This window comes from Lepidochelys kempii, chromosome 6 (assembly GCF_965140285.1).
Source record: "Lepidochelys kempii isolate rLepKem1 chromosome 6, rLepKem1.hap1, whole genome shotgun sequence".
Classification (NCBI taxonomy): domain Eukaryota; kingdom Metazoa; phylum Chordata; order Testudines; family Cheloniidae; genus Lepidochelys; species Lepidochelys kempii.
Genome location: NC_136385.1, coordinates 30864613 through 30880002, shown reverse-complemented (window position 1 = coordinate 30880002; position 15390 = coordinate 30864613). Strand labels below are relative to the sequence as shown.

At 38.7% G+C, this 15390-nt stretch overlaps 1 protein-coding gene across 4 annotated transcripts in view; it reads left to right on the top strand.

Annotated features, from left to right (window-relative positions):
• Positions 1 to 9526, top strand: part of OTOG (otogelin) — a 170355-nt gene extending 160829 nt beyond the window's left edge. For 2 of the 4 annotated variants that reach the window (XM_073347364.2, XM_073347366.2), the window contains 2 exons: positions 6395 to 6474; positions 7886 to 9526. In XM_073347364.2, coding sequence (XP_073203465.1) covers positions 6395 to 6474; positions 7886 to 8086 — 281 coding nt within the window. In that variant the 3' untranslated portion in view covers positions 8087 to 9526. Of the gene's footprint in view, positions 1 to 3681; positions 5709 to 6394; positions 6475 to 7885 lie in introns of those variants that run through there. The other 2 variants (XR_012159331.2, XM_073347365.2) reach the window with 2 other exon arrangements.
• Positions 9527 to 15390: the final 5864 nt, after the last annotated feature.

Below are 15390 nucleotides of genomic sequence, written 5' to 3'. Positions count from 1 at the left end.
CCCCGCTCCCACTGGTTCCCAGTTTCCCTGTCCCCTAGTCCCTCCCCAGTTCCTAGTCCCAGTTTCCTGGCCCTGCCAGATCCAGTCTCTCCACCCTGGATCTCAGTTCTATTCTACCCTCCTAAGCCCAGTCTTTACTGCAGCCTCCAAATGCCAGTCATGGTATCCATTACTATTCCAATTCCCAGCCCCAGTTTCCCTCTCCCCATCCCTGCTAGCCTCCAGTCCCAGTTTCCACCCCCATCCCCGAGGGGATCCTTGTCCCAATCCACTTCCCCTGCCTCCTCCTGCAGGTTTTGTTCTTGTCCCAGCTGCATTAAAATCAGCTTCTTCCTCTACACTTCCTGGGCCCAGCAGGGAGGTCATTGAGAGCACAGGAGAGAGAGTCTCCCTGCCCTCAGATTTGGTGGCTGGACCCAGACCCAGCATGGCCTGTAACAGCCCAGAGCTGCAATTGTAAGAAAAGTTCTGCACAGCCCCAGGCTGCAGCATGCTTAGTGTGGATGGAAACCTCAGGGAATTTAGCTACACAAACCTAAGAAATATGTGTTAACAAAGTGAGAACTGCTGTTTTTGAAAGGCTTATAATTTAGCCAAAATGTGGGTGGATTTTCATGGGGACAGCCACTACCCTGCCAAATGTTGAGCCTCTTATCTAAAGAATAGGGGCTCTAGAGCTTTTAAAAGAAAAGGTCACCAGAACTTTGTAACATGGGCAAAACAATGTATTTTTCCTTAGCTCCATTCTCAGAAATCACTGAACATTTTGTCTGAAAATTTCCAAAAAACTTCAGTCTGAGGCAGAAACCTGGCACGGCAAAATTCAGCACAAATGTTTAACTTTTATAGGCAACTGAAAACAGGATCTTTTAATGGGCTGGATCAGCCAATCACAATGGTAGATGGTACTACCAGACCCACATATAAGAAGACAAATGAAAGTCCCACACATCAGCATAAGTAGGTGGAATAATAGCCTAATCAGTTCTGATGATAGTAGGGATTCAATGTGTGGGAGCGGGGTGGTGGTGGGGGAAATGAAGATGCTACACACCTACTCCATGGAAGAGAAGCACAGAGATCTTTCAGAGTAACAGCCGTGTTAGTCTGTATTCGCAAAAAGAAAAGGAATACTTGTGGCACCTTAGAGACTTCATTACCTCCCTGGGCTGCCCTCCTTGGATTCCAGTCCTCCTGTCTGCCTGCACTGGGGTTACCAGCCGAAGAGCTGCTACAACAGAAGATGGGTAGGCAGGATAAGGGTTCCTCATGTTTTTATTTAAGAATTACCTTTTTTCTTGTAGTGGTGGTTGGAGATCACAGTAGGGAAGATCAGTTTCCTCTGCCAACACTCTTGTTTACTTGGGGAAGAAGAGAAAGGATTTTGGGGTCTTTTGTCCTGATGGACTCTGTCCTTTGCATGCCAGAAATCTGTTTCAGACACTTGTCCCTGGTTCTGAAATAATTTTTTCCATAGCTATGCACTCCATTCAATCTTCCCAGCCGCCATTGGCTCCTCTGACCTTATACCTCAGGGCACTGACTGCCATTTAAGTCAGCTAGTGGACAGACAGTCTCTTCAAAAGCCTTAAAAAAAGCCATGTACTTTCTTGTCAGCTGGTAAAATAACTGGATATTATGCTTCCAGAAGGGCCAAAATTAGAACCTTTTGTGGATTTAGACAAAACAGGACGATTCCTTTTGGGCATCATTTTCCAAAACAAAATCCAACCAGCAAATTACTGCCACAACTTTTGAAATTTGCATTTGCAATGTGTAATACCTATTCATATTTTTCAATGGATACAAATAAATTTATAATTTGTATTTCTAATACAACTGATTGTATATCTGTATAATCTTGTAGATCCAGCATTTATTGTATGAATCAGATGGCCCAGATGGAATATAAAAAAACCTGTGGCATTAAGAATTTCATGATCAATAGTGACTGCATAAGATATTTTATGAATAAGATCACTAGCATCTTGTCTTCATTTTAAATACCTTAATCCTCATGAATCACTATGATTTTTCTCTCTAATTTTTGCAGTAAAACTGCAGTTTAAAACATTGCCCTGAAATGAAATCTACAGGAATTTCACAAAAACATTGAGAACTTTCAAAAATAACTCTTGTGGGAAATTACATTCCTTCCATCTCTTGGCCCTAAGTCTAACAGTAAGTTCAAAGGCCAGATTCACCACTCACTTACACCAGTGTAAATCAGGAGTAACTTCATTGAAGTTAAAATTAAGAGTTAAAATTAAGGTAAAACTGGTGTAAGTGAGGGGAGGATAGGCTCAAAATAGGTCACTAGTATCTAAACAATATTGTTTGAGTTCCTCTTATTCTTGCTATTATTTTCTAGATATTTTATATTTAATAACTACTGCATCATAACACAATGAAGTTTTAAGCTGATTTTCCTTTTTTTAAGTTCCCTTTTTAAACATGGGTGAATCTGACCATAAAATGTTGACTAATGATAGAGGGACCCTTTTGTTTTATGTGTAATATGTTCAAAATGTAATATTCTTACCAGGTTCCAGAATGTCATTGTTGATCCCATTTCCCGTTAGCCCAGTCACACCTACAGCTAGCGCTCACTGTAACTCAGGTACATTCTCTTGGAAATCAGTAGGAACAAGTCAACCGGCACCATTGTTGATTTCCAACAATGTACTCCCTGATAAAGCATCAGGCCTCATGTCATCAAATCATGTTTGAAAGCTGCATTGTAGTATTAACTTCTCATTGTTCAGAACAGCTCACGTATGTTTTTTTTTTTTCCATTTTGCACTGTAAGGGCAGTGCATTGTTGTTAGCCAACAATGTACTGTTGGTAGTAAGCATTTGCATAGTATTTAGTTTACTGCATGTGTATTTGCTACGTTTAGAAAGTTGGCTAATCGCTTTATGTTTATAGTGCTGTAGAACGTAGAGACTAATTGCTTTGCTCATTAAAGCTTACTGTTCAAATAATTCTTTAGAAGATTATGAGGCATTCAGTGGCATATGTACAAGAAGTAGTTCCTATTTTCTAGTCTATTGTAATTAGGACAGTATACTGGAAATATATACCATAATAATTGGAAACAGACAATAACAATCATAAGTATCTGCCTTACAACACATGGTATGAATGCTAACCTTCACTACATTAATCTTGTGAAAACACAAGTACACTTTGCTATGTAGCAAATGATATTGACTGTAACTATATAAATGATATGTGCTGTAACATCACTGAAGGCCAGATTCTGCATTCATTTGCACTAATGTCAGAGTCTGGAAGAACTCCATTGATTTCTGTGTCATTCATCCTTATTGACACCCAGGTAAATGAGAATAGAATTTGACCATCACTAATGTTACAGCACATATTATTGTGTATATAGTTATACGGTACCCATGTATCTATTGGAGGCACTCATATAACGTGTTTGAACCAAACAGAATGCACAGAAGAATCTCATTACAGTACATATAGTTACCTACAATGTCATATGCTATCTATATGAAAGTTGTTCTAAGGCAAAGTATGCATGTCTGTCAGTAAGTCTTACTAAGAATCATCAACACACACATGCAAATACTCTGCATTCTGTACTTGTTTCTGAGAAGTGACACACTTGCAGTGCAGCCAAGGTTAACTCATAGCCATAATTGTACCTGAAGAATTCCGTACCCCAGGCATCATCTACAGTGTGGTAACAGAAGCAAAAAACAGGATTACAAGTGACCATTTTCGGATATGATTCAGTTGGCTAAGAGCCAATTCCTTGGAGACAAAAGGAACATGGTGAGTTGTTTCTTTTTAAAAATGTTGTTTTATCTTTTCTCTGTTTGACACACTTAGTGGGCTTATTGCTTGCCTATTCAATGTGCTTTTATCCTGTCCAAGATATAATTCACTGATACTTTTGCCATAGTCAGTAGCTAACTATTTTTTATTGGAAAAGTAAGGGGAGGAAATAATCCTCTTAGAAAAAAATCTACATTCTAAAAATCTCTACTGTACTTGGAGTCAGTTGTTTGTCAAAACTTACATTTGCTTTTCTTAGAGAAGCAGCATTTCCTAGTGGTTAGAGCAGGGAACTGAGCACTGGGGCTCATGTGCTAATCCAGTCTTTGCCATGACTTAATATATGATTTTGGGCAAACCAATATGTCTTTGTTTCCCTGGGGATATTAATATCCACCTTTTGTATAGAGCTTTGAGTTTCTTGGATGAAAGGTACTACCAATGTATAGGTGGAAAGTATTATGAGGCCCTAAGGGCTAAAGGGATAGCTCAGTGATGGGGGAGGGATAGCTCAGTGGTTTGAGCATTGGCCTGCTAAATCCAGGGTTGTGAGTTCAATCCTTGAGGGAGCCAGTTAGGAATCTGCAGCAAAAATTGGGGATTGGTCCTGCTTTGAGCAGGGGGTTGGACTAGATGATCTCCAGAGGTCCCTTCCAACTGTGATATTCTATGATCCGCAAAGATGACTTAGGCTCAGAGTTGTAACACCTAACTTTAGGTGTTGTGACACCTACTGGAATCTATAGGCCTGAGTTAGCCACCCAGGCTACCTATACAATACATGGGGAGAGATCAATGCCTAAGAATGCAATTCACAAAAGCCAACACTCAGAGTGGAGAGCTGCCTAAGCTTTTTCACAGGAAATGCCAAGGAGCGGGGTGGGGCCAAAGACCTGCCTCTCAGATGGAGTTATGCACTTAATTGGAGACTGGAGGGAGGCAACTGTTCCTGCTCAAGATTCTCAGCCATGAACCCTCTCCTGGAATTAAGTGGTTAAGCGTCCCCTCCACCCCCCAAAGGAGCTATTCCTCCCCCTTCATTTGAACCTTTAGTCAGTGACTAGAGCACTCAGCCAGGATGTGGAGCACTGGGGTTCAGATCCCCCCTTTCCCTGATGTGGAGTAGGGATTTGAATCTATGTCTCTTATCTCCCCAGCAAATGCCTTAACCACTGGGTTTTTGGATATTCTGAGGTGGTGCTGTCTCAGTCCCTCTTGTTGAAACTATTCAATTTTGTATAAATAACAAAATAGTCAGTTTAACAGGGAATTGAGCTTAGGTCTCCTGCATTCAAGGTGAGTGCCCTCACTACTGGGCTAATGGTTATAAGGGGTGCACCAACTATCTCCTCCATCTGTTGTGTTTTGTGTAGGGCCTGATCTCGGAGAATGTCCCCTGGATTAGGCCTGGGGAACGCCTAATTTGAGAATCTCTCCAGGGTTTAGGTATGAGATAAGTGCCAGGTGTCAGGATTTAGGTGGCTGAGCATTTGTTCATTGGCAGATTTTTATGAGCCTAGGGGACTTTTCAGTTTAGGTGTCCACAGAATTATGTGACTGCTGGGCTGGGGTTCTGAGGATCTAAACATTGGACTTAGGTACCTAAAGTGGCAGTTAGGTGCCAAAATCTATTTGTGGATCTAGACCTAAGCGTTCTACAGTATGATGCAGTATGGGACTGCAGTAGTCCAACTAATAGAATGGACTTTTGATTTCTCTTTTAGATCTCCTTTGTGATGTGGCAGCAGGAAGAAGATCGTTCTCCAGCAGGAAGAAGATCGTTTCCTTTGCAATCAGACACTATTCTTTCACTCCTGCAACCACTGAACTTTCTGCATGATCTTTCTTCTTCAAATAGTCAATATTTCCCCCTTTAATTATGTTTAACCCTTTGTTCTATTTTATATATAAACAGATACTTTAGAATGTGTTTTATCTAATGTTTTGTATCTTTTTTCTTGTAAAAATTAAAAAAGAGGTAATACAAATAAAAATTGGAATTAAGTATTTTCTCTTTTTATTAGGGCTTGTTTCTCTGTCTTTTTACATAGACAAACCTTCCCCCAAACCTGCCTTACGTAGTTGGCAAATCCGTGTGTTGTAAGGTGTTTATTACCAAAAATTACAACTTTGATTAAATACAGTGGTTTGATAGTGTTATGGCAGGAAATGTATTTAAATGTACTATCAATAGTCTTCTCCCAGGAATGGTTACTTCATTTTATCTTCAGAAAACATTGTATTAAGGTAACGCATTTTCATGACAGAGGCTACAATACTGCTTACATGGCTTATGGATTTTGTCCTTAAAAATTTATATATCTGGAATAAATACACTAGAAATATAATTGAATATATAAGAGACAGTGGACACTGTCATTGACACGTGGAATAATTATACATTTTAAAAGCCAGGATTTAAATACAAATTACCTCTTTGTCAAAGAGGTTTTGGTATATGCTGTGATGTACTATTTATTATCTTCTTTTGTATCCTTTTAGCCCATAACACATATAGGAACGTTGCTATTTCTGAAATGTTCAGAATTGTGAGCTGATATTTTTCAATCAATGCATACTTTGCAGGTAGGGAAGATGGGAAATTTTGTAAAAAGGTGACTGTTAGGATGACTATCCGCAAGAATGACTGCAGAAGTAACACACCAGTAAGTAACTATCACAATTTGTTTCAGGGGAAGGGGGGAAACTAAGGAAAGGTGGAAATGAGAAAAGGTGTGGTGGGAGTTTAACTTTGCTGTTGTATGCATTCTATTTCTGATTCAGCCTCAGGGCAGAAATTGGCATGTACCACAAATCTATCTGTAGCGGCTCACATGCAGTGGTCATCATTTTAAAAAGTCAACATTTACTAATATTTACAATGTAATAGTATCTCAAATACCAGTTATACCATACATTTAGAATAGGAAATACAGATCCAGACCTGCAAAGCAATGAGCACTTGTCTATCACGGAAGTCAATGGGAATTGAGGGTGTTTAGCACTTTATAAGCGATACCCAGTGCCTTACAGGATTTGCCCCTGGAAAGAGCTGTCTTTTTTAATAGTGATGACAGTAAACAGTGTATTTAACCTGTAAATGCCACAGGATAGGGATCATGTGTCCTTAAATTCTTCAAAAGCATCATGCTCACCCATGGCACTATCTGTAGGAAGAATGAGTCCATAATTTCTGTGCTGGTGTTTGACTACGTAGAATATAATGATGCTTACTGAGACAATCTTAAACTGAATGTTTTGTTCCAAGGGTAAATGAACATGGGAAGAATAGTTCCAAATTGGCCCTTGGGGTGGAACTCTTCATTGCTGCTCCCCTGAGAGACCAGCAGTTCCTTACTGAGCAGCATGGCAGCAAGGTGTGTGTCAGGGATGGGGAGTGGGCAGGAAAGCAGACCCAGGAAGGCAGGGTGTGTGAGAAGCAATCACTATTCTGAGGGTATGGGGAGACAACTGAGACTTTCCCCCTCCTGAGTTAATGGTTGAGCAGTTAGAGAAGCCCATCCGTAAGGTTAAGAAGTGTTCTGAATGGAAGGGATAGCCCGTGAACATAAAGGAGCTACCAAGTGAAGTTACCGTAAGTGACTGTTACCGTATTATTGGTGTAAAATTCTTCAGTTTTCCTAGGGAGTGTTTCTGTGCCCGAACATTCCTCCCTGATGTAGCAAAGAAATTGCAAAGGCCTCATCATGGACTACAGCCAGCCAGTGACACCGAGTGTTGCGTATTAGCCAAAGTACCATTACGAATTCTTTACAGTTAAATCTCAGAAATCCTTTTGTTGGAGCTGAGTATGTCGCTTAGTGGCCAAATCTTGGTCTTATTGAAATCAGTGGAAAAATGCCCTTTGACCTCAGTGAGGTCCTCAAAATGTAGGCCTAGCTGAGTCATTTTATTATTCACTTAGGCTGAGATTTTGAAAGGGGTGTAAGGTAGTTTGCCGCCCAGCTTCCATGTGAGAATTGGGCGTCTAACTCCTTTAAGGCCTCTTTGAAAAATCCCACACTCAAGTTTTTTAATTGTTTAAATGCAATGATCTTTTAAAATGTTCATTAACAGGTAAACATTGTTTCATGTGATGGAAAATGCCCTTCTGCTAGCATTTATAACTACAACATCAACACATATGCAAGATTCTGCAAATGCTGCAGGGAACTTGGGTTACAAAGACGAACTGTGCAATTGTATTGCAGTGGAAACTCGACATGGGTCAACTATTCAATCCAAGAACCTACAGACTGTTCTTGCCAATGGTCTTGAAACAACATTTTATAAAAAAGCAGCCAGTGAGTCCAACTATGGAAGATATACAATTATTCTCAGTATGATAAAGATTTTTTTTTATATCTTGTCCTTAGAAAATACAGTTATCCATCAACTGAATCCTATAAGTGTTTAATATTAAAACAAAAAAACACAGCTATTTTGGACTCTTCTATATTTTGAAAGAAGAGATTTGCATCACCCATTTTTAAATTATCTTAATGATCACTTCCTAGGAATCATCTCAAGAGTTCTCGTGATATGTGCCAACATAAAAAGGAAAGGTATTTCCTTTGAAAGAGACAATCAGAGGAACAATGCTTTATATTTTATTTCTGGAGGTTTGATCCATTCTGTGAAAGCTACCCAATGGTGTTTTAAATACTTGATACATAAGATGATCTGGCAGTGGTCTAAGACCTTGAGTGTGTTACAATAGTGAAAACACACTTGATGCGTATGAAAGAAAATGATATGGAAAATAATAGAAGAATATTCAGTTTAAATCAAATTGATATTTCAAAATAAGACACTCATGAGGAATTAAATTATAGACATTTTAACCAGAGAAACATTTTCAATACTGATAATTGTATATAATATTCCCTGGTAATAAGTTTGATTTTTCTAATGTATTTTACATTGTAGTGTAAAACCATTATGTCAAATGTGTAATGTATAGGAAATATAGATTTTTTTTTTCGTTTATCCTGATTAGATATTGGTAATAGATTTATCCAACATATAAACTGTATGATGTAAACTGAAAACATACAAGTTTATCAAATGAAAAACACATTTCCCATTACAATTATAGAGATGCACTTTATCTAAACAAACCCTTGCCTTCTAAAGTGCACCATATATTAAATGTGACTTGTACAGTTTGTTCAGGAGAATGAACTTTACATTGAATCTTAACTTTTTAAAGAACATGTTAAATTATTTTCATAAACACAAAAGAAAATCAAAATTCTATTTGGTCTCGTATATTTTAATAAAGAGAAACAGTTAAATCAATAAAAATTGTTGTAACGAAGGTAACTTCCTATGTCCAATGAATTTTTTATGTTGCAAAATGTTCAAATTGTAAAGTACAGTGTTCACAAACAAAATTGCTTTTTAAACTTGCAACAACTGATGAAATAATGAAACCAAATGTTTTGTTAACCAACCCTCACCACAACCATGCCATCTGAATGCAGCAAAATTCCAATTGCTTTAATTTTAAGAAGTAAAGCTACATGAGCATCTAAGATTTTAAACGGAGGAACCTAAAAAGAGAAGTGTGTTGTTGCATAATAAATTGTAAAAAGCTGTTTTTCTGCAGTTAATCCAAAGAAGAATGTTTTGTTAAAATCAATCACATGAACATTTTTGCTATTAACATTTTTTATATACTGTACATGTCATTCCTATAACATCTAATAAACAACAGGAAGGCTTATTTTGTTACAACTTGTTTTCTTATTAATATTAACAATTCACTTTTATGTCATATTTACTAACATTTTGTTTCAGAGGTATTAACAATTTATTCATTTGCTTTTTACTGTAGTTCGTATTAATAGTCCAAGCGTCTGATGGTCTGACACTAAGCTGTAGAAGAAAAGAGTTTAAGCGCTAAGTTTTAAAAAACAGCTTCATGTAAATGTTTTCATTTTGTTCTGAATCATTCAAACACATTTTCAACCCCAAAAATTCAAATTTCAAAAATTTCACATTTTATGCAAAATAAAAAAAATCTCCGCTTCTCACTGATATCACAAGATGACTTGTGCCCTGATCCTCACCAACATACAGTCCCTTATTCTGGAGAGAGAAAACTATCTGTTATGGACCTATCTCTGAATCTTTCCGTCAGAAACAATTTATTCCAAAACTGTGAAACAGTATTGAATTATTGTAATGAATAAACTCTACCCTAAACAAACAGCAAGTTTCTTACAGTACAAAAGTTGTACAGTCAATTCCTTTAACATTTCACTTATTAGGGATTGAGACATTATCTTTAGGCTGCATTGTGGTAGGAACCAGACAAACACATACAGTAAGGGACATTCCCTTTCCTAAAGAGCTACTTTCTAAATAGATCAGACAGACATAGGTTGTGAATACAACAGACAAGCAGAAAATTGGGAATTAAGACGCAGGTAAGCTAAGTGACTTTCCTAGAAAAGCCTTTACACAGCTAAAGTCTCAAATTCCAGTCCAGTGCCTCCACCACAAGATCATACATCCCCACTTGACATCTAGTGACAAAGAAGAGGCATATACAGGTAAAGGAAATTTTCCTTTCTCCACCAAGGGACACATCCACCGGATATGAAATGGTGATCCCTAAGCCTAAAGCGTTAAAAAAGTGGGGTGACTGAAGGCCCAATTCTGTTCCTGTTGAATTCAATGCCGAAATGCCCATTGCCTTCAATAGTGCAGGACAAAGCCATAAAGACTTTGAGAACATTACATGAACTGGAGCAGCACTGAGCTGTCTAAAGGTCTGCAGTTAAAGGTATTGGGAAAAGGAGTTAAAATCTGAGATATGCTACAGCTGCAGTAAAAGCTAGACATCTGAGCACATCTGTAAATAGGAATCGAACTTTCTGTCATCTCTTCCTCTTGTTTACACAAAGCGAAGTAATAAATGTTATGTTAAGTTCCTACTTTTGATTTTGTAAACACGGGGCTTACGCTGAGAAAAGCAAAAGGAAAGATCCATGGTAGCAGTAGCTTGACATCGGAAGCCACCTTTATCCTATTGTCAACACTAAATCCCTCCACAGATGCTTCTCTCTTCTCTTTTCTGGTTAGTTCAAAGCAATCCAGGCCCCTACACTGCATTTACCATACCCTACATTTGCACAAAATAACAGAAGAAGAAATGGCCAATTTTGCAAAAAAGTCTGGTGCCAGCCTGACACATTAACATCACTAGGAAAGGCAGGTTGTGCCTGGAAAACTGATAGACGTTTTCCCTTACAGTAAAGTATAATCTATAGTGACTATTATTTAAAAGTAATTTATAACCAAATATTGATGACACTCTGATATCACCTTCCTTTAAATTTAGGAGATATCTGTGATAATGGTGGGGCAATATTGACTTCAGTTGTGACCACTGTACATTTAGATTCTAGGGTTGCTGTTTTTGATGAGTAACTTATATGTTTATACACAAATGTTTCTTCCAAGCACAAACAACATTGTCTCACTTACTTTTCTTCCTATTTGCTTTTCAAGTAGATCTGTCACTGCTGTATTTATGCGGCGCTAACACACAGAGTAAATTTAGTGAAACTCTTTAAACTGATCAAATAAGACCAATATCTAGATCAGTGGTTCTCAAACTATGGGTCAGGACCCCAAAGTGACCCCATTTTAATGGGGTAGCCAGGGCTGGCTTAGACTTACTAGGTGGTGGAGCTCAGGTTATAGGGTCGCTGCTTGGAGCTGAAGTCCTTGAGTTTCAGCTTTGGCCCCCTCTCTCAGAGTGATGGGGCTTGGGCTTTGCCCCCACCCCCAGGGCAATGGGGTTCGGGCGGGCTCAGGCTTCGGTCCCCCCTCCTGGGGTTGTGTAGTATTTTTTGTTGTCAGAAGGGCTTTTCGGTGCAATGAAGTCTGAGAACACCTGCTCTAGATCTTTTGAGTTTTCATGGGAACAATGAGACAAGAGTGGGTAATTCTCACAATAACCTTCAAGGATCATGTGCACAAAATAGGTTGAGCAACTTTCCCACCCTTCTCATTGAGCTCTTGAGCCAAATCAGATAACTCCTTTTTAATACGGAAAATATTCCTTGAGGGTAAAATCCTGACTCTATGGAAATCCATGGGAGTTTTGTTATTGACTTCAACAGAGCCAGGATTTCACCCCTGTTTTGCAGACTAAGGGTCCAATTCTGGTCACAGCTATATCTATTCCTATTAAAGGAGTTACTCTGGTTTTATGGCACTGTAACTGAGAACAGAATTTGGTCCTTTTATCTTATTTAGAATTAAGAGATACAGTGAATAGCTCTCTCATTGCTGAATTGTCTTACAGTTTTCTAGGTAGGAGTGAAACATTTAATGAATTATTTGAGTATAGAATTGGTGATTCTTGAATTGGTTATTGACTGCTCATCATTCATTGTATTTCTTTTCTTCTTTGAATTATTTCAATGAATCCTAGATGCGCAGACACTGATTCCCAGGAATTATATGTGCGATCTGTTATCTGGAACCTAGAACATGATGAATTTTGGTCATTCAAAGTGGTCTGTTAAAAACAAATCTGTCATCTCATATCTGATGAATTGTGCCATCTAGCTTCTCATCCTCTGGATCAGGCATTTGGAGGACAGATTTTTCCTGATTAGCATTTTTGCAATCTGCTGAGTTAACATGTTGACTAATCTAAAAACTATGGTATTGGTGAATCCGCAGGCTAACATGAATTGCTAGTCAACAGTTTTTCATTGTTAAACATTCTGTATCTGCCCTGACAGCCTCTGTGGCATGCATTCCATGCAGTCATACAAAAAACATTCACTCTTTCCCCACCCTCACCTCAGCCCCCCAGCAGCATCCCTCCCCCTTGCTCAAGTGGCTAACCATGAGTAATTTCAAAAAGATGGCAGCTGTTACTCAGATGGTGATAGCTAAAAATAACCCCAGTCATTGTCTCCCAAATGGCCTAGTACCTAACAGACTGTTGATCTTCATGTAGCATTTTATGTAGATTTTTGGCCCGAGACTAACAAAGTCATGGAGATAGCACAGATAGAGGGTGGAGATTTGAGTAACTGCCATTCATGAAGCATATAATCAAGATTTTGTTTCTTTTGCATGTTATTTAGCCTCTCCTGTATGTATTGCCTTCACCCAGGGCAATTCTTGAATCTCACAAAGCTTGCTGTGATGTAATTTATTTAGCATCTGTTCAAGTAGGCTCACACTGTGCAATAGATACAGCTGTTCTGGAGACCTTGCAAAAAACATTTGACCACATATGATCAAGAGCAAGGACCCACAGTTATCCTGCTTACCTGCTAGCTTAACCCACAGGCAGTCTAATGAGTGCAGCTGGGCCCCAGTTGAGCCACCTCTTTGGCCAAACCACCTGATTGGCTTAGGGGATCATAAGACCTGCTCTAATGAGCAGCAACAGGGTGCTGGTTGCCCAAAGTATGTGAGTGCAGCTGTGTTACTTTCTACTTCTGCCTTAATCTACCCCTGTCTAAGCCTTGGATGCAGCCCAGCCCTGCTCTTGTCTTCCCTAACTCCAGGTAACTCAGTTCTGATCTTTGGTTCTGATTCCTGCTGTGGCCAACAGCCCATGTCCCACTACCTACCACATACATGATCTAGTAGAATGAGTCTGCTGTGGGGGTTAGTTAAACACTCTCACCCTATGCAGCTAATGGAACAGTTGATTACATTCCCAGTATTTGATTACATCATGCACCTGATTCAAAGGTATATGACTTAATATCAAATGGTTTGTTTTCACCAACTGTGAGGCTATGTGCATGTTGTCCATGGTCCTCATTCTGGCTACTGCCCCAAATTTGAATATATTAAATTAGTGTAAGAACTAAATGCAAAGAGGACTAAAAAGGATGAATAAGCAATATTAAACACTTTTCATGGTCTGTCATTGTAGCCTTACCTCATCTCCACACTGTGAGGTTTCAGCTTCAAGAGATCCACAACTGGATCAGGGCAAGGTAAAAGGGTGGAATAACCCAAGATTAGAGCTTGGAGAACAATGGAAAAATGTATTTGAGAATAATTGAATGAATGACAGGAAAAAAACTTGCCAAAACCAGTCCCAGTGTGTCTATAGCTGTTTGAAGAACAAAAATAATTATTCACAAACAATGAATTCGAAGAAAAGGCCACCGTTTTTGAATAATCATAGTGAATATCTCTCAACCAGCTCTAGTGAATGTACATCCTCCTCGGACAGAAAAATCTGAGATGACCCTGGTTAATTTAGTGCCAAAGCACTGTAGCACGTAAGCTTGGAGAGGTTTTGAAGGTGTGGGGATTTCAAAGTGCCACTGCTATATATGCCTTCATTATACAGACTTTAGCCTAAAATTTGAAAGGTAATTAGTGATTTTGGGTGCTTTAGTTTTTTAATTCCCAAGATGTTCAAAGGGCTTGGATTTTCAGCAAAAGCTGAGCACCTGCCCTCTAAAAATCAAGCCCTTTTAAAGGAGTTTCAAGTTGAGCATGCAGTCGCATAGAAACTTTTAAACATGCTGGCCTTTACTTTTCTGGTCATTTTTTCATGTCATGACCAAACATTAAATTCTGCCCTCAGTTACACCCTTGAAATGAACATCAACTTCCGTGGGATATGGGTGTGTGTTTCCAGTGTCTGACTTTAGCCCAGAGACCTAGCAATGTGAGATTTGTCTAGTATGTTACTCAAATGCTAGTTGTTCCTCTTTGTCATTATTATGTAGCAGAGACATTTAAATAAAATTACATTTGCTGACTAATACACAAATCTGATTTTGAAATGTGGAGTGCAGAGCATTTTTGAACAATAATCTTTTTCATTTTTTTTCTTTTTAAAGCACACTTGCTCTTGGTCTCTTGTTCTTAATCCTACAGCTGTGTTTTCTGAACCATATTCCCTATTGACAGCTATATTGTTGACTTCTTGCTTCCTAAAGGGGGAAAGGCAGACAAATACCTTTTGAAATAAGGGTATAGAGAGGCCTAATAAGCCTAATCTCTAGCCTGGATGTGTGCAGGGTGATGTCTTTGGAGATTTGCATGTTCATAAGGTTTTTCTGAGGTGTAACTAGATATGACATCTGCAGTCTGTTCTCCCTTTAAAAGAGATGGCCCTTAACTATCTGACTGGAATATCTGAAATTCCTCACTGGGGAGTGGTTTGATAACTGTGCATTGCCCCTGCTTTCGTGGTTTATGTTGTTACCAATATGCTGACTAGTATGGGAATTATAGCTAAATAAAACCTGTAACTGTCATTGTGAAACAAGTAGAGAGAACTTTTTAAAAAATTAAAAGGTACAGTAAATAATTATTTAGTACATCATCAGTCAGCCATGAAAGTAAATCATTTGCCAGCTAGTCATTTAATGTAATAGATGACCCTTAGCCTTAGCCTTGATAGGATTTATGAGATATCAGTTAGTCCAGTTAAAGGGACACAAGAATTGCCATATTGGATCAGACTAGTGGTCCATATAGTCCAGTACCCTGGCTTCAGCCAGTTGCTTCAGAGAAAAGTTCAAGAAACCCTGCAGTAGGCAGTCATGGAATAAACTGCCTTTCCACCC